General features: G+C 59.9%; 1 protein-coding gene across 1 annotated transcript in view; it reads right to left on the reverse strand.

Annotated features, from left to right (window-relative positions):
• SND1 (staphylococcal nuclease and tudor domain containing 1) overlaps positions 1 to 19,121 on the reverse strand; it is a 483,811-nt gene that overhangs the window by 114,720 nt on the left and 349,970 nt on the right. The window contains exon 16 of the mRNA XM_054040282.1: positions 1,984 to 2,093. Coding sequence (XP_053896257.1) covers positions 1,984 to 2,093 — 110 coding nt within the window. The remainder of the gene's footprint in view (positions 1 to 1,983; positions 2,094 to 19,121) is intronic.

Here is a 19,121-nt window from a genome sequence, read left to right on the forward strand (position 1 = left end):
CCATCATGATCACTGGTCTGACCTCCTGCACAGCGCTGGCCACAGAACCTCCCCCACACTCCTGTGACAAACCCCGAACCTCTGGATGAGCTGCCGACGTCCTCAAATCATGGTTTAAAGACGTCAGGTGACAGAGAATCCCCCATTGACACCAGTTTAAACGTGCTAAGGCCCCAGACTGCAGGGGAAGGCGATATATGCCAGCAGTATTTCTCCTGACGCTGCACTTAGTCTGTAGTATCCTGTGCAAGCACCGTTCACTGGGTCCGTTCCCTGGGGCAGCCCTCCAGCCTGCCTTGCTTGCACTGCAGCACCCGGCATTACAGGACCATACCCACGTAGGGCCCGGCTCAGGGAGGGTGAGCTCACTGCCCAGGGCCAGCTCAGCCCCACACCACCCCAGGCAATCATGGTGCAATCTCGATCCCCAGGGCTAGCCGCGCCGTGCCGGCCAGAAGCCTGGGAAGAGCGGGGCAGCTAGCCCCAGCCTCCACGGCTGCAGAGACACAGACACGCTGCCATTCTGCAGAGCGGAGATCCTGGTTAGCTCCGGAGTCCCACCAAGGGAGTGTTCTTGGCATGTGCCCCCGCCCCATGGAGCGGGCCGGGAATCGCTCTGCTCTGCCATCCCTCCAGGGAGCAGGACCGGGGCCTGTTATTGATGAGCACTGAGTGACTTGCAGCTCAGCCTCAGGGGAAGAGGCGCACCCTCCCAACAGCGTGCGAGCGCTCCTTAGGGCGGGGCGATCCCAAAGACCCGCAGGACGGGCTGCCACGCTGGGCGCATAGGGGGAGCCAGCACTGCTCAGCTGAGGCAGGGCCTGACAGAGCCACTGACTACACCCCTTCCAGGTCCCCGCCCGGCCTGGGCCCTACGGCATTCACAGCACAGGCGGCACCACGGCAGCTCGGCAGGGCCTGGGGAAGCCCAGGCACCCCTCTCACCAGGGCACCTCCTCAAGGCTTCCGTCAAGGCCAAGAGAGGGAAGAGCAGTCGGCTCAGCGTTGCCCTCCTCCCTGCCAGCTCCCAGGCTGCTGACCCCAGCAGCCAGCAGCAGGAGGGCGAGGCGTGGGGTCTCTGTGGGAAACAGGCGCAGACTGAAGGCAGTGCAGAAGAGCCCGGCTTGCCTTGAACTCTCCCTCAGCCCGGCTCCCCCACGTCAGCCGGTGACACACCCGAGTGGCACCCTGCCCACGCTGCAGATCTGATGTCCTGGGGCCGGTTTGGACCCCAGCAAAGCAGAGCGAGGCCGGAGCCCTGGAGACGCAGATCTCGGAACAAGGTCCGAGACCAGTTACCACGGGAGTCGGGGTTCAGGGGGACTTGTCTGCATGCAGGGACCAACGTCGCACGTCTGCCCTGCCAGCCCAGCTCCCCGACGGGTCAGCAGAGCGCCGCGCAGTCGGGGGTTCCACGGCTGGGGAACTCGACCAACCAGCAATTGCTGCCCCTCTCCCGGAGGGAGCCCCGCCCCCAACAGACCCTTCCAACCCCAAAGGCTCCTCCCTTTGCTTGAAAACGTTTCACTAAACCAAGCCTTGCCAGCAAGGCCATTCCATTGTAGCCGAGAGCAGCGAACAACGGCCTGGGAGAGGCAACTCCAGGAGCACCCCGGTGCGGCACAGCAAGCCAAACCCAACAACGCTCCAAGGAACCTACCCCGTGCGGCTCTGCGCAACGTCACCATCTGGGGGGCTCTGCTGAACACCACCGCGATGCCTCAGCGCAGCGAGCCACTCGACCCGCTCAGCAAGCCCCAGCCAGAGCCCGGGGGGCCCAGGGAGCCCGGTCTCCGCTCGGGATCAGCCAACGCACTGCAGCACCGTTTGTGGGGAGGCAGCGGCCGAACAGGGGTGCACAAGCCCTCCCTACCAACCAGGAGCCAGGGCCACCGCCCTCTGCCGCCACCTATTTCAAGGCGGAGCCTCAAAGCCAGCCGCGGCGGCCACTGCGTGCATGGGGAGGTGGGGCACATGTCCTACCTCACGCTGCAGCACCAGCTCCTTGGTGAAGACGGTGGCTTCTTCGCTGAAGGGCTCTCCCTCCTGGACCAGGCCGGGAAGGTTTCGTGCTCCACGGGGACACTCGATACCTGAGTGGGGCGATAAACACACCTTGGTGAGGAGATGAGGTGTCACGGGGCTGAGGGAGGGGCTGGCGGCTGCGGCCCGGAACTGCCCAGGTCCCTGCCTCACCAGAGCCAGGGGGATCGTATGCAGCCACCTCTCCTCTGGGGTGGCACCCAGCACCTCAGACCGGGGGCGGGAGGGGTAAAGAACAGTTCCCCCTCCCACTTCCCCATGACAGGCACTGCAGTCTGGGACTTAGGAGACCTACGGTCTATCCTGGCTCCACGACCTGCTGGGTGACCTTGGGCAAGTCACAGCCTGCCCCATGCCTCAGTTTCCCGTCCCACTTTAGTCCAACTGCCCAAGGCTATGCATGTCTTGCATCTGAAGAAGTGAGGTTCTTACCCACGAAAGCTTATGCTCCCAATACTTCTGTTAGTCTCAAAGGTGCCACAGAACCCTCTGTTGCTTTTTGCCCAAGGCTATGACTCCCCTCCTGAACAGAGCCCAGAGCAGGGGCCCACGGCTGTATCTACCAACCCACAACTATGCTAGCCAGGGCCTGCCCTGGGCTCGGCCAAGGCGAACGAGCCCCAGGTCCCCCTTCTGCAGTGCAAACCCGCTCCCCCAGTAAGGCAGACTCGCCTGCCGTGGGGAGGGGGGGGGGTTCTCACTGTGTTGAACCAGGCCCCTCAGCTGGTTCTGCTGGCCCCTGCAGGCCCCGGAAACGTGCGCCCCACTGCACGCAAGCTGGGCACAGCGCCTGGCTAGCTACCAGCAGAGCCTCAGGACGGGCACAGGAACGTCCGTGCTGCCCTACGCATTAAATCACGGGGGGCCTGCCCCAAAGCTCGCTGAGCCACGGGAGTCTCCAGCGACTTCAGGGGGCTCCTGATCAGGGCCAAAGGGCCTGGGATACCCACGGGGGTTCAAGGAAAATGTTTATGGCCAGGGACGGTGCCCAGACGCTGTGGTGATGGGCACTACAGAGACCCCACAGGAGCAGACAGCCAAACCCGGGGGTGGGGGTGGGGGGGAAGAGCGCTAGGCTGTAAAAAGGCATCACTCACGTCCCCCCAGCAGAGGGGAGAGGGTGGGCTGAGGGGAGTGCTCTGCCAGGAGCCAGGTGCCCCGGGGAAGCAGAATGAGCACGAATTAATCTCTGAGCCTGGGGGGGAGAGAGGGGAGTCTAACTAAGGTATCAACTTCTGCTGGGATGATCAGGATAATCGTCAAGGGAAAGGCAACTGTGTGGCCAGCCCTGAGCCTGACGTGAGGAACGCTTCTATTAACAGCGCGCGCGAGAGCGAGAGAGAGAGAGAACCCCCACTGCCTTGCAAGGCGAGGGCTGGATTTCCTCTGCAGCTTGCAAGCTGAATGCTGATCAGGCCAGGCCCAGGCCAGGAAGGGAAGTAATTTCAAGTCGGGTGAAATCTGCGAAGGGGGCGGGGAGGGGGGGCTTCCACTCAACCCAGGAGCCCATTTCTGCAAAACAATTTTAAAAAGTAATAAAAGCTGGAAAAGCAAGCGCCAGACCGGCCCCTGAAATAAATGCTTGGTGAAGGGAACGTGCTGTCAGCGGGAGAACAAGGGGACCACAGTGCATAAAGATACTTTATTACAGCCACCGCCGCATCTGTCAAAAGGCTCATTCACCGAGCGTGTGTGCGCTCTGCAAAATGTCAGCGCGGCTTCGCCACCAGCGGGGAGCGCCCAGAGCTGCCTGCCCAATCCGGCTCTGCTCCTCTGACCCCCTCGCTCCCGACAGCCTGGATAGCCACATGTCCAACCCTTCCCGCCAAGGGTTGCTCGCTATGCTGGAGACCAGGGAGAGAGACCTCCAGAATGCTCCATGCCAGGCAATGCCCACACAGGCAGCTACACCGGGAGCGAAGGTGAGCGGGATGGGGACGCCTGTGGATTCAGCGTCAGAGACCCTTGCCCAGTGCCGCCTGCACCGGAGCGCTGATTGGGCCCCATCTGGCCTTAGAACTATTCTATACATGCAGGGGGGTCCCCTGCTTCACCCACTCCAGCCAGTCTGCCCCCCTGCAAAACCCAACGCTATGGAAAGCCGGATCACCTGGGCCAGCAAACCCGTTAACTCTTTCACGCGGCACCGGGCTGGGGCGATACTGCTGCCGACGGGACGCAGAGCGCAGGTGGAGGGGAGAACCGTGATGCTCCAGCGGGAAGGGAAGGGAAGGGGATTTCCTCTCCCAAGGAGCAGCGCAGACACTGCAACCTGCTGCCAGCGAATCCAGCTCCTGGGCTGGGGGAGGAAGGACCTCGCTGCTTGGCTCAGGGGCTCACAACTGCCACGCCGGGGGAGAGGGAAACCTCTGCTCTGGGTGAAGCTGCTGGGCCGCAAAGCCTTGGCCGGACGAGGCCCCTGCTGTACACGGGAGATGCCTGTTCAGGCCAGCACAGCCTCTCCCGGCTCAGCTTCCTCCCACGGGCTGGGACCGCAGCGTCCCACAGTACCCAGCACAGCGGGCCCCAGGCCCAGTCGGCTGCGGCTGACTCCCCGAGCCCAACGCAAGGGGCCGGAGTCACATGCCATTCCCGCTGCAGTCCCATGCCCTGCATGGCACTCCCCCTCCTCTGGAGCACGCCCCGGTGCAGCCAGTTCGGGGGTGCTGCCCTTCACACCCAGGCCCCACCCTGCTCCTGGCCACTGAACAGACTTGAAAGAAAACCAAGGCACTAGGGCCCCTGAGCCATAAGCAGTGGCAGCCGCACTTTGCCTTTCTGTAGCGCCTTACTCAGAATCTCCAGGTGCATCGAACAGCTAAATGGGAGCAACCCCTGCAAGGATTTCCAGGTGGGGAAACTGAGGCGCACAGAGGCGGCCAACATTCCAAACCTGGCTGCCCACACTTCCCCACCTCGATAAGCGGCCCGATTTTCCGAGGCGCTGCCCCATTGAAGCCAACAGGAATGGTGGGTGCTCTTCTGGCTGCCTACGCCTCGGCAGTCAAGACCCCGATCCTGCACAGACTTTGGCATGCAGCCCGGGGAGCCGTTACACTAGGGTTACCATATTTCAACAAGCAAAAAAGAGGACGGGAGGAGCCCCGCCCTAGCCCCGCCCCTGCCCCTCCCACTTCCCGCCCCCCCAGAACCCCCAACCCTCCCCCCGTTCCTTGTCCCCTGACTGCCCCCTCCTGGGACCCCTGCCCCTAACTGCCCCCCGGGACTCCACTCCCTATCTAAGCCTCCTTGCCTCTTGTCCCCTGACTGCCCCAACCCTTATCCACACCTCCACCCCCAGACAGACCCCTGGGACTCCCACGCCCCATCCAACCACTCCCCACCCCCTGACAGCCCCCCCCAGAACTCCCAACCCATCTAAACCCCTCTGCTCCCTGTCCCCTGACTGCTCCGATCCCTCTCCCCACCCCTGCCCCCTGACAGCCCCCCCCAGAACGCCCAACCCATCTAAACCCCTCTGCTCCCTGTCCCCTGACTGCTCCGATCCCTCTCCACACTCCTGCCCCCTGACAGCCCCCCCAGAACTCCCAACCCATCTAAACCCCTCTGCTCCCTGTCCCCTGACTGCTCCGATCCCTCTCCCCACTCCTGCCCCCTGACAGCTCCCCCCCAGAACTCCCAGCCCATCTAAACCTCTCTGCTCCCTGTCCCCTGACTGCTCCGATCCCTCTCCGCACTCCTGCCCCCTGACAGCCCCCCCCCAGAACTCCCAAACACTCCCCCCCTGCTCCTTGTCCCCTGACTGCCCCCTCCTGGGACCCCTGCTCCTAACTGCCCTCCAGAACCCCACCCCCTACCTAAGACTCCCTGTTCCTTGTCCCCTAACTGCCCCCTCCTAAGACCCCCCCCCAACTGCCCCCCAGGACCCTACCCCCTACCTGTACCCTGACTGCCCAAAACTTTCTCCACTCCCCTCCAAAAGCCCCCACCCGTTTCTTGACTGCCCCCTCCAGAACCTTCCTGTCCCTTCTCCTGCCCCCCCCCTTACCCTGCTGCTCAGAACAGGGTGTTGGGCTCTGTGCCAGCCGGACACATGGCTGAGCTCCCCAGCACAACACAAAACCCGGTCCCTGGCCCTGCACAGGGCTGCCGGAGCCGGGCTGCAGGAGGAGGAGCTGCCGGCCCGCTCAGAATGCAGGGAGGGGGGGGTGGGAGGAGGAAGCTGCTCCGGAGTCCAGCCCGGGACTTTCCTGCAGCCCTCCCAGCCGCTCGCTCTGCTCTGCCAGGGGAGGGGGAAATCCCGGACATTGTGAGTGCTTTACAAATTCCCCCCGGACGCTATTTTTAGCACACAAAAGGAGGACATGTCCGGGTAAATCCGGACGAATGGTAACCCTACGTTACACTGACCTAGCAGGCAGAGGTCTGGAGGAACTGAAATCGTTGCAGGCGCGGGGCCCAATTTGAAAATGCTGCCTATAGCACGCAGCCCAAGGTCACCTAGCGTGGCAGCAACACAGCCCAGGTAGGACTTGGACACACGATCTCCTACGCCCAGCTCCAAAGACAGAGGAGCGGCAGGAGCCCTCCTGGGAGGCAGACAAAGCATAAAACATTGCCCAGAAGCCGGCTCAACATCTGAAGGGAGATATTGCTGGAGGTACAGACGCTATCCCAAGCCAGTTTAATAAGCGCGCATAATTTTGGGCTGTGCTTATTACCTTTAATAGCTGCTTTTGCTGATAACTCCGACTGGGCACTGCCTGATAAGCAAGTATTAATTCTGCCATGTTATTACAGACACAGAAGCAGGTCAAGTGCTAGTCTTACCCTCCATCCCCCAATCGTACAAGTCATTACTAAAAATAAAAGAGGGCTAAAAGCTGGAACATTCACACTCCAGCTCTAAGCGGCGAGGGGGGTTTCTAATGGAGATGCTGACAGCAAGAGGCAGCGCCCTACGCTTTAGGTCTCAGCCAAGCGAGCGGAAGAGCCAGAGATGCTATGCGAGAATGCACCATGCTCCCAGTTTTCGGGATCTTCCTTCTGACACTCACACTGGCACCAGCCCTCAGCCGCATTATGCTCACACAGCCTCAGTCACTCAGCTGGCCTGTCTGCAGTGGATTTAACCACACATGGTTAGCGAGGGATGGACTTTACCATGAAGCTAGGATCAGAGGGAGGTTGATGCAAGAACGTACTGATAATAACCTCCCTAAAATGTACAAGGCTACTGACCCACGGAGACTAAATCACTTTAGGAAGAAGAGTAACACACAGCACAGCACCCATCACTGCAATGCGGCCACCTCCGGGGTGCAGCTGACTGACAGTCCACAGCAACGCTAACCAACAGATTAGGGCAGGAAGGGAAAATCTAACAATGCAACTGAAGCTGCAAGGGGTTGTCACGGAGTCACCGGGCGATGCTCTGGAACTGCTCCCTACGAAGCCAGGCAGGACTCTGGGGAGTCTCCTCTCTGTGAGCAGACTGTCTCCAGGGCAAGAAGTTTACACTGCTTCCACCTTCCTGGGCCTGACCTCAGAGTATTCAGCATCCCTTTCTCACACCGTGCGTGTCCCGCAGCGAGTCCGCCCAGGCGGGGTCCTGGGGAAGCCAGAGGGCCCTGCACCCCAACTTCGCAGTCAGACGTGACTGTCGGCCAGCCAGTAACACAGAAGGGTTATTAGACAACAGGAACACAGTCCAAAACAGACCTTGTAGGGACAGAGAACAGGACCCCTGAGTCAGATCCATCATGGAGGGGTTAGGGAGCCAAGAACCCAGTTCAGGGCCTTCCTCCATTTCACCAGCCAGCTCTAAACTGAAACTCCCCCCAACCCCTCCTCTGGCCTGTGTCTCTTTCTCAGGCCAGGAGGCCACCTGATCTTTGTTCTCCAACACCTTCAGATGGCACCTTGCAGAGAAGGAGGGGCCCAGGCCATTAGTTGCCAGGAGACAGGGTGTCGGCCATTCTCTGTGCAGACAGCATCACACTGGCCCTCTAGGGCTCTGCAACAATCACACTCCCCTATCCCACCACCTAGATACTTAAGAATGGCATAGGGGAAACTGAGGCACCCACACAGTATTCAGAGAAAACATTAAGAATATTCCCACTTTGTCACAGGGCTATTTAGGGACTACGATTTCCTGTCTAGGCATTAGGACGCCTGTCTCCAACTGGCTGGCTGGTTCAATCCCACAAGTAGTGTGCTAGCAAACTCAGGCATTGGCTGGATCCACATTAGGCAGGCGAGAGAGATCTCAGCTCTGCTCAAAGAGAGGATAGAAACCAGGGCCCACGATGGTCAGCATTCATGGTACACGTGGTGTCAAAGCTCTCAGGAACAGAGCCCTGAGGTACGTCTCCCTGGGACTCTGGGAGCCTGGGGCATGGGCCGCATTGCCACACCAGGCTGCGCTTCCAGCCCTAAGAAGCCACAGAGAGCACCCGTGAGGTTAACACCATTTATGCTTCAGAAGCCACAACGCTGCCACGCCAGAGAACCACCAGGAGCCCGTCCCATGGGAGGAGTGAGTGCCCTGGAGCAGAGACCAGACGAAGGGCACAGGACAGAGAGGCTGGGGCAGTCTTGGCCCAGCTGAGCGTCGGGAGCCAGAGGCGAAGGGCAGGGGGAGAATCCTGAAGGGAGCCGGAAGGATCTGCGAACACTCTGAGGTGGTGGCACAGCAGCGAGGCCAGGGCCCCACACTCCAGCCAGCCTGGTGCCCTCCCACCTGTGCACAGAGAGGCAGACACTCAGAGCCCCATCCCGCGGCTCAAACTGCTCCGCGCTGAGCCCCTCCTGCGGCTCTCAGCCTGGGGAGCGAGGGGCCGGCTCTGGGATCCAAGAGCTCCTCACAAAGGCAAACAGCCAACAACCCAGCCCAGGCCTCAGCAACAGCCAGGGGCGCATTTCATCCCGGAAGGGTACAGCAGACGGGCTGGCGGCGAGCTGGAGAATTGAGAATTCCCAGGCCGAACACGGGGCCGCTGGAATTGTGCTGCCCGGTTCTTCCAGGGACTGGTGAGTCAATGCCGCGGAGCAGCAAGGCCCAATGGCTGGCTGCCCAAGGCAGCGGGACGGAGCCAGTCAGCGCCCCACAGAACAGCAGCCAGCAAGTTACCACCCAGCAATGCCGGGGAGTGCGGACATGGAAAGGGATGTCTGGTGTAAGAGTGCACGGGACGGGCCACATCCCAACTCCTGAAGGGCTAGGCTGCAAACTGGGGGCTCCACGTCTCTACCTACCCCAGAAACAGCAGGTGCCAGCATGCAAAGCCCCACCTCGCCCCTCCTGGCTCAGCCTCACGCAGCTGAGAACCACTGGGTGCAGCCCCACGGCCCGGGAGGGCGAAGGGGTCACTCAAAGCCCCCAGCTCCCTCCAACTGGGGTAGGTGTGAAACTGCAGCTGTTTTCAGGCACCAAGTCTGTCTGGCACTTGCTTTCCTCCAGCCGCTGTGTGGAAAGAGCAGAGCTGCCATGAAGCAGCCGCTGGGCCGGGCCGGCTCTTCCCTTTGAACCTGAGCTCCGCGTGCTGTCCTCTTCTGAAGGGCCTTTGTGCTGCGGTGACAGGCCAGGGCTGGCTCTCACAGGTTTAACGCTGAAGCTTTTGTACTCAGCAGGAGGAGGAGATTTCCTCGCGCAGGCAGGAATACGGGAACCCGCTTTGGCAAATCTCTGCTTTCCCCACTGCCTGGCACGCTCCCTCCTCCCATGGACACGGCCCACTTCCGCTGGCTGGGCAGAACCCTGGCCCAGCAATCGGGGGGCAGCGTGGCTCACTGGGGAGAAAACCTAGGAGACCAGCGTTCTAGGCCTGGCTCCGACATCAAACTGCTGCGTGACCCTGTCCAAGTCCAGGCCTCCCTCTGTGCCTCGGTTTCCCCCCTGTAAATGGGGATAGCGATGCTGGTCTTCCACTGGAAAGCGCTTTGAAAGCGCCCATTCCTTTCCAGCCATCGAGGGGTTAAGTATCCCACTGCTAGCTTCACTGCTTGTAAAGGGGTACCAGGAGCGCCAGTGACCGGGCGCCTGACCTGTTCGCTTCTGAAGGGGAGGAGCCGAGCGATAAGTCTCCAGTCTGGGCTGGTGAACAAAGGAACTGTCAGGATAACCATGAGGATCAAGGCGATCAGCCAGCAACGAAGACAATGTCAACGACTGGCAATGCCGGGCTCCGAACCAGCGAGGGTCAGAGGAGGGCACAGAAGAGCCCCGTTCCGAGTCAGATTAACCATGGGGCGCGCACATATAACGCAAGGCCTCTCACGGAGATCGATGCTCGTTGTGCCAGGTGTACCACTTACGCATAACAAGCGGATCCCTGCCTTGGTGAACGTCTCCTCTAGATAAACAAGGCAGACAGGGGCGGGAGCGGACAGAGGCAGAGACAGAAGGGACGTGCCCAAGGTCCCCCAGCAGCCAGAGCTGGGGCTAGAACGCAGGTGTCCTGAGTCCTCCTCCCGTCCCTATCCCCTGGGCCACACTGCTGGTCACGCAGTCTCTCGCCTGCCACGTGTTACCAGAGGGAAGCTGGACTCTGGAACAGCAGGGAGAAAGCAGGTTTCCAAATGTGACCGCAAAGAAGCCGGCGATTCTATGGGCCAGGCACACCCTGGGAGGCTGCTCCGCAGGGTGGGAGCTGCAGAGGAGAAGGCTCTTGCACCAGCAGCAGTGGGATTGCCTGGTGGGACACGGGAGGCTGCTGCTAACAAGCAGAGGAGCTGAGAGCAAGTCCACAGAAAGCTCTAAATGCATGGAGGATCACTACAGGGGTCTCAGCTGTGCCTAAAGCAGGGGGCAGATGCACATCCAGGCAGGCCCGAGGCAGGGCAGTTCAGCTGAGGGTGAGCTCTGCAATGAGGCAACAGCGGCAGAAGATAGAGGCGTCTTATCCTAGACGGATTCTTACCCTGCCCTCAGCGCTGGGGTAGCTGCGAGCCTCCCACTCGTGCAGTGAGCGACGTGAGGCCCATTCTCTCCGTGGGGGGATGCTGGATATGCAGGGGAGGGGCCTGGCCTTTTAAGTCTCATTATTTGTTCACACTGCTCTGGACTCTCTCTGGGGAGGGCAGGCTGGGGCAGCGCGCCTGGCACTAGGAGCAGGAGATGTGGAGGTCTGGGATGCTCCTGGGGCGGGTTGGCTCCCAAGTGAGCGCCGTCTGTCACAGACAAGCTCTGCCCTGGCAGCAGGCCGCCCCACTGTGCCCAAGGAGCGGAGCTGCCGACCGCAGTCCCTGTCCCACAGCATCACGCGATCTGGGGTAGCTTGAGCCTAGACCCTCAGCCGCCTTGAGACTGAGACTGTGAACTCTGCCAAAGGAAGCCAGTGCAGACAGTGAAAATGGGTCCTTTCCCCACTAGGTTTTCTATTGTATCCCAGCTGACCCCATTTCCGGCTAGTCGGAGCGGCCGGCCCGTTTGAAGGCACGGCCTCCCTAATGCCAGGGATGCTGGGACAGATCCGTGCGTTCCTGAGGACACGTGCCACCAGCCCAGGAGAAGGCCAGCGAGGGAGAGCAGTAGGTCCACATTCAGTTTCCCCTGTCTCCAGGGTGGGCTTTGCCATCAGCTTGTTTCTGTTCGGCTGCACAAGAGCGTGACCCATCCAAGCCGGGCTGATCGCGCCTGGGCCTCCACATAACCTCTCCCCCGTGGTGATTTAAAAGCCTCAATGCCCCAGCTGATGAATGCCGTCCTTCCCTGCATGTTGAATGCCAAGAGTGCGGCCATAAACCATCCGCACAGGCTGGGCATGTCTGGCGTGACAGGGTGTCTCGCTTCCAGGATGGCTGTTCATCTTCAGCTTTGCTGTAAGCACTGGTTGCAATAATGTCGCTGTCAACATCCAGCACGAGGGGGGAAGAGCCCGCCGAGAGCGAGAGACAGGCGCAGAGTGAGTGACGGGAATTGACAGGTTCTAATCCTGCCCCGTGCCCCACACCCGGCCGCACTGACACATCCGGAGCATCTCTCCCGGACAGCAGGGACAATGCTGACCTCACCAAGCAGATCGGGAGGACTGGTTAGTCCTTGCCATGAGTGAGCATTAGCTCTGTTTTCACCTTCCAGAAGAACGGCCGTCCTGGGTCAGACCAAAGGTCCATCTAGCCCAGTTTCCTGTCTTCCCACAGTGGCCAATACCAGGTGCACCAGAGGGAATGAACAGAACAGGGAATCATCAAGTGATCCATTCTCAGCTTCTGGCAAACAGAGGGTAGGGCCACCATCCCTGCCCATCCTGGCTAATAGCCATTGATGGACCTATCCTCCATGAATTTATCTAGTTCTTTTTTGAACCCTGTTATAGTCTTGGCCTTCACAACATTCTCTGGCAAGGCGTTCCACAGGTTCACTGTGTGTTGTGTGAAGAAATACTTCCTTTAGTTTGTTTTAAACCTGTTGCCTATTAATTTCATTGGGTGACCCTAGTTCGTGTGTTATGAGAAGGAATAAATAACACTTCCATATTTACTTTCTCCACCTTAGTCATGATTTTATAGACCTCGATCATATCTCCCCTTAGTCTCTTTCCCAAGCTGAAAAGTCCCAGTCTTATTAACCTCTCCTCACAGGGAAGCTGTTCTAGAGCCCCAAGCATTTTCGTTGTCCTTTTCTGAACCTTTTCCAATTCCAATATATCTTCCGAGTGCGTAAGTGTCACTCCCCACCAGCAACATGGCAACTCGTACCACACCCCCGGCCCTGAGACATCGGCAGCGCTCTCCCATTCTAAGGAAATGGCTCGGACCCTAGGGCCAATTCCCTGCTCTGCCACAGGTTCCTTTGTGTGACCTTGACTGTGTCACATAGCTTCCGTGTAGGCCCTGCCTGCCGCCCAGCTCTGACTGCAGTGAGGGCCAGACGAGCGCCACAGACCCCCACGGCTACGACTGCCAAATTCTCATCTTCCCCGCCCCACGTACACATGCTACGCTTCAGCGCCATGAATCTAAGAACCAACCTCCCTTCCAGCCAGCACTGCGCACTGCTCCTGGCGTGAGTGTCTTGTCTCTGCTCCCCGCCCCCCCTTCAGTCTGCCGCTGGCTTTTAAGTCCAGTAATTACTATGGAAACTATGCTGTCGTCCCTCCAAGCGGCGCTTGGCGACAGGGAAAGGCTGTGGCGAGGGGGCAGCGCAGGGGAGAGTTAAGGGCGCTGTAGGAGCGGATGCTTAAAGCTGATGAAATAAAGGTGAGAGATCTGAGCGTGTTGGCTGAAATGGTTTGGTGCCTGGACCCGGTGGGGAGCCTGCTCGTACCTGGAGTGGAATCTCTCCCCCGAGGGCCCAGGCTGCCCACGGAAGATACAGAGGTCCTGCCACAGGCCTTATTCCTGCACCTGCTGGACAGGAGCATTCCCCATGTGTGTATTGGCAGCTGCTCTCCACGAGAGTCTCGGGCACGTTCAAGAAGAACTCGGGAGCGAGAGCCAGGACTGTGCCCCGGGGGAAGAGTCAGGAAGAGGAAGTGCAATGTGAGAGCGAGGAGATGAAATGGAGTAAAGCAATGAGGTGACCACAGATAAAGGTCTGCACTGCAACAGAGCCTGGACAAGGCTGAGAACTCAGCACTGACGGGTACGTCTACACTGCCGCAGCTGGCCCAGGTCAGCTGACTGGGGTTGGGGGCTATAAGACCGCAGTGTAGCTCAGAGACTCTCTCCCTTTGTGGGGTCCCGAACGTCTACACTGCAATTCTATTGTGTTGAAGCCCCAGCCCGAGTCAGCTGACTGGAGCCAGCCGGGGTCTTCTACTGCAGTGTCCACCCTCCCTTAGCGAGAGGTGGGAATACGCCCCGGCTAGAGAACCGTCCATCTCCACACTGTCAGAGGGTTGTTCCCACAGAGTCCCGTGGGCTCCAGGGCCGGTATCAAAGGGAGAGCCATCTGCCCGAGCACCTGAGGATCAGACCAGACAGTGGCAGGAGGCGCTGATCATCTCTGTCTCCACCCAGCTGCTTTGCACCTGGTGCTAGGAACCGAGACACGCATGGCCCTCGCTAAGCACACAGCCTGGCTGGAATGCACATGGAGCGCTCGCGGCTGGCAGAACACACAGGCTCTGGGGCTGCAGTCTGCAGAACAGAAATTACACACGCTAATCCCTTATATTGGAAAGGGGCAACTGCTGGGATAAAATGCTGTTTGAGCAACTTGCCTAGTGCCCCGTTACCTGGGTAATATAAACTCTCCGCCTCGTAAGCCTGTTAACCTGGCCCCTGGTAATGCCGCTATTGGAACGGGAACATGCAGGGATCCGGCACTGGAGGCCTGGCTCCTGGTGGCCCTTTCTGCACCATGCTGGATGCAGTTTGGCCTTTGATTTCTGGCTGCCACAGTGGCAGTCACAAAAGCAGGATCTGGTAGAGGCCTGGGACCTGCCTCTGGGGACGGCAATCAAGCTGGGCTTCCCTTGAGACTGTCGGCCTCCTCCGAGAGCTGCACGGGCGCTTAGGAGGACTTGGTTTCCAGGGGCCCACGAGTCCCTCCAGCATGTGTGGCGAGAGGGCGGGAGCAGACACCTGCGCATACTTCTACTGTCCAATACAGAAAGGCAAAGCCAGGGCCCAGTACCCCTCAACTCCCATGAAGTCAAGGGCATTCATGGGCCTTGGGACCGCTCAGAATCAGTCAGAAGTTGCCAGCCAAGCACCTCCTGACTCTCCAGCTACAAACCCCGGGGGCATCCCTCCACTCTGAGCTACGGCACCAAGTCCTGTGTCATCTGCGATTCTGACCTTCCCAACAGAAAGACCCTGGTTCCCTTCAGAGTAAGTAAAACCCTCCTGGGCTTAGGGCTGTGCCATCAATTGGGGGAGAAAGGAGAACTGGAGCACAAGCCGACCTCAGAGATAAGACGACTCGGGGACCAAAACGCATGAATCAAAATCCCAGAAGAGAAACACTTTGCGAGCGTCCTTCACCTCGCTCGGAAAACTAACGGCAAAGCGGAGAAGCAATTCAAAGCACCGCCCCGGTGCCGGGAGAGAGACCGGCTCAGCAACATAAATACTGATCCGCTTTGATCTACAGCGCTCAGCCCGACACTGCTTGACGGACCGGGCTCATTTTTTTGGTGACCATATTATGAAGAATGGTGGCACTTGGAAAAATTACAGGGAAGGGCAACAAAGTTCAACTGCTCTTAGCCCTGGTGTCAGCAAAGGTGACAGTATTAAAATACACACTACAGAGCTCTAAATCTGCGTGGCTCCTGCCGGCGGGCGAGATGAACAGGCAGAGGGAGCAAGGGGAACTGCTGAAGTGTGCAGCTGCTTCCTGTATGCATTGTACAAGGAGCAGCGCCCGCGAGCCGGGAGCCGGGGGAATGAAATCTAGGGTGTGAAAAGGAGAGATCTCCATGGCACTGAACTTTACAAAGCCATCTCCAAAACCCAGAAACAGACAATTCTAGAGCAAGCGGGTGGTAAAGAATAAAGAGCCAGGATGGGAACCACTGGGGAATTCAAAACACACACAGCCCAGTGGGTCCAGGTGATGTGAAGCCAGGGCACTGAGGGAACAGCAACCATTATTTCTCAAGTGTCCTGGGAAAAGGGCAGACCCAGACAGCTGGAGGGAAACAAAGGGGGTGCAGATTTTCAATGAAGGAAAGACGATCAATCCTGGCAATTACTCTTCTGCAAGTGGAACTGCTGCTGTCCCTAATAAGTGCTGGACCAAGTATGAAGAGAAAGAGGCTGCAGACCACCTAAGAGGAGCAGCTCACTCGGGAGGTCGAGATTAAATGGGTGGGCGGAGGAGTTGGCTCACGTTTCTGTAGGTGTCATGGAAGGGGAAGGGAATCACACCCACCTCGTCTGAGACGTGAGGCTCCTGGAGCACTTCACCCTGCCTGCCCCCAGTGATGCATGTTTGACCGGTGGGGAAGCTAAACAGAGGCAAAGCCCAAGGCCATAAAGTGAGTAGCAGAGCCAAGAACAGAAGCCCAGAGCGCCCGACTCCCTGCTCTCTCCCCGGGACATTGCACCCTGCAAAGGCAGACGGCCCGAGCAAAGGTGGGATTAGAACGCAGCTCCCCGCTGAGTTCTCTGCCAGTGGAATGAAGGCGGCAGCGCCCCGCAAGGAAAGGGAGAACATCTGACCACTCACCCCACACCCACCAGCTCCCCCCATTTCTACTGCACAATCCGAATTCAGCTGCTCCCAGACTCTTCTGCCCAGTTTATCACAATCTGGCCAATCAGATCAGCTGCCAGCTTCCTTCTGAACAGCCATCCTCATGCCTTCCCGGGAGTGGGTCTGAGAGGAGACCCCAGCCTCCATGGGTCCCACGCTTGGCCATGCCCAGCGCCGCTCAGCCCCTTCAGTCCCCACTACCAGAGCAGCAGCCTCTCCCCCCTCCACCAGCATCCACTTCAGCTCCCTTGGAAGCCACCGTCCCCAGAAGCAACACTCCGCACGCCGCCAGCCCTGCCTGGCACGCTTCTCTCTAGCGCGGGAGTTTCTTGGACCTGATCTCGCAGCACAAAAAGCATCTGGAGGAAATAGGTGAATAAATCAGAAAGAAAATGCTTTCTGCAGCAAAATCTCCCCCCAGCGCCTCCACATATTAATGACCCTGGGGAAGCTGGCGCAGGTTTGCTTTCGCGGTGGATGTTCCCCAGCATATCCACGTGACCCACTTTGCCAGGCGCGTGAGCACGGGGGGCTGCACTCTGGAAGGAAACCACCCCTCTCCCAGCCGGCTGGCCTGAAGGAGGCGTGGCTGAAGCTGGGTAAGAGATGGGGATGGGGAGCACTGGAGAGTCACTGAGCTATGTCTCAAGGTGCGACGTCAGGACGCCGCGGCCGGGTCCCGGAGAACACACTCTGGGATCCTGCTGGCTGCCACCGCCCTGACAGGTGCACAGGGAGGGGACGCTCATCCTACCCAGCCGCGCCGGGCCACGCACAGAGGGGCCCCGCTCTGCCTGGGGAGGGTTAAGGGCCAGGGCTGCAGGGGCGGGGGCGTTTACACCCTGGGAATGTGGAGGAGACTGAATGGGAGAGCCCGGGTTGCTGTTTTGCCCACTCACAAGCCTCCACGCCGGGTGCCTGAGCAATCTCAGAGCTGCTGTCCTCACTCCGCCTGGGGAGAAGCCAGCGCCGTGTCCAGAACTGGCCTCTGCTCAGCTCCCAGTTACAGCTCCTAACACCACAGCCTGTGGCCTAAGGCAGCTACCAAATCAGGAGCATCGCTGGGGGGCCTCTTCCCCCCACCCCGCCCTGCCCCAGAAACCACCTTCATTCCCCGCCCCGATGCTCTGCTAGCCTGGTCTCCTCGGCGGCTGCAATGCCCTGCTCAGCCTCCCGCCAGCCCCCTGCCCTCGACCCACCCGGCGGCACCACCCTGGGTGCTCCATTCTCCTCTCTGCCCTAGAGGCCCCAGGCTCAGCGGCTCCCCCCTCTCCAGCGGACAGGAGAGGATGTCGAGAGGCCAGGAAGCAGCCAGGGCAGTGCAGGACCCACCCAAGCTAGAGGGCTGTCTGGGGAAAGCCCAGGCTGCACTTGTGTCTGCTTTGATCCAGGGCCCCGAACCGGAATCCTGCGGGGGCAGGACTGCCTGAGACTGGGCCCCAAGCACCCCGATGGGGTCATCTCCGCAGGCCAGATTACACTGTCACCCCTAGCCCTTAGGGGAGCAGGGCCTGGCTAGCAGGGCATGTTGCTGCTCTTCTGCCCAGCCCAGCCCAGCAAGGGGCAGGCGGGCAGAGTCTCGCACATTGCGCCACTGGGACCTTCGGGCACTTGCATCCGCCCAGTAGGGAGAGCAGCCTCCAGGAGTGCACAGCGAGTTAGGAGGTGCCCAGCGACAGCCACTGGCCTCCCTTCCGCACCGCCAGATGCCTGCGGCCCCCTGCTGAGGGGACCCTTGCCCACGCACGGCCCTGGGGGAGGCTGAACTGGTTTTACCAGAATCGGGGCTGTCTGTCCCAGCCCCGTTCCTCCGGAAATTGCCAGGTTTGGGGTCTGGTCCTGAGTGGGAGGGGTCTCACCTGGCTATGCACCTCCCCTCCCGTGGGTACAAACCTGGCAACGCAGCCCTCCCCACTTCCCTCGGACGCCCCCCAGCCCACTGCCTTCCCCGCCAAGTGGGAGACTGCAGAGCCGAGGTGCAGCACCAGGCAGCGAAAGTGTTTTCTCTGCCGGGCTGGCTCCCAAGGAAGCAAAATGTTTCAAGGGAGCCTGGCAGGAGTGAGATGGCAGCCGCTTTCCGGGCAGTTCAGCCGCCACCCCTGCCCTCCCCGGCCCAGGGCTGTCTCCGGGGCAGATGGCAAGGCCTCCACCGGCACTGGGATTTCACAGGCTTATACAGCACATGAACTGGAAACAAAGGGCTCTGGAACTGGGACAGGCACCGTCCTTGCTGCAGGGAGCAGTGACCTCCTGTAACCATGTGCAGTCCTCAGCCTCAGTAGCGAAACCCACCCAGTTCTGACCAGGGCGGAGCTGCTAACGCCTGTGAGGGCAGAGAGATCAGCCGAAGGGGCTAGAGACACGGGCAGGAGCCCCCGCTTGGCAAGCACGCGGCTAGCACGCCTGGGGGAAGCAGTGCCCAGCACGGGGGAGAGCGCGGCTTTCAAAGTGCAGGTGCAGAGGCCTCGTGTCCTGCCAGCCTCCCCCCAGGGCCCCCCGGCCCCAGAAAGGGATTGACAGACTGGGGGGGGGTGCAGAGAAGAGCAGCTGGGACAGCTGGAGGGGCTGTGTTGGGGGGGAGGGGAGCATCAGCGGGAAGCCAAGGGCTGTATCCACAACACGCACCTCTGCCATGAGCCGCAGGTTCCTGCTCCCTTCCCATGAGGGCACCTCTGCACTCGTGTTCCTGGACACGACACCAGCGCTTGCTCCTGGGACTGCAGCCGCGGGTTATAACAACTGCAGGCACGTGCCCTGGCCACGCTGGGATTGACTCTGGTGTTAGGGCCGCGGGGCAAGGCACAGCTACCAGTTCAAGGGCGGAAAGTTCTGGTCGGACTTTTTAGAAACCTTTGATTAATTCCTAGCGGATGGAACCAGATGTTGCTCTCCTTTCCTCTTCCTGTGCCCCCTCCCCCTCTCCTGTTTTCTGTCCTCCCCATAGCTGGGGTGGGCGGAAATCAAT

This window comes from Malaclemys terrapin, chromosome 1 (assembly GCF_027887155.1).
Source record: "Malaclemys terrapin pileata isolate rMalTer1 chromosome 1, rMalTer1.hap1, whole genome shotgun sequence".
NCBI classification, from domain to species: Eukaryota; Metazoa; Chordata; order Testudines; family Emydidae; genus Malaclemys; species Malaclemys terrapin.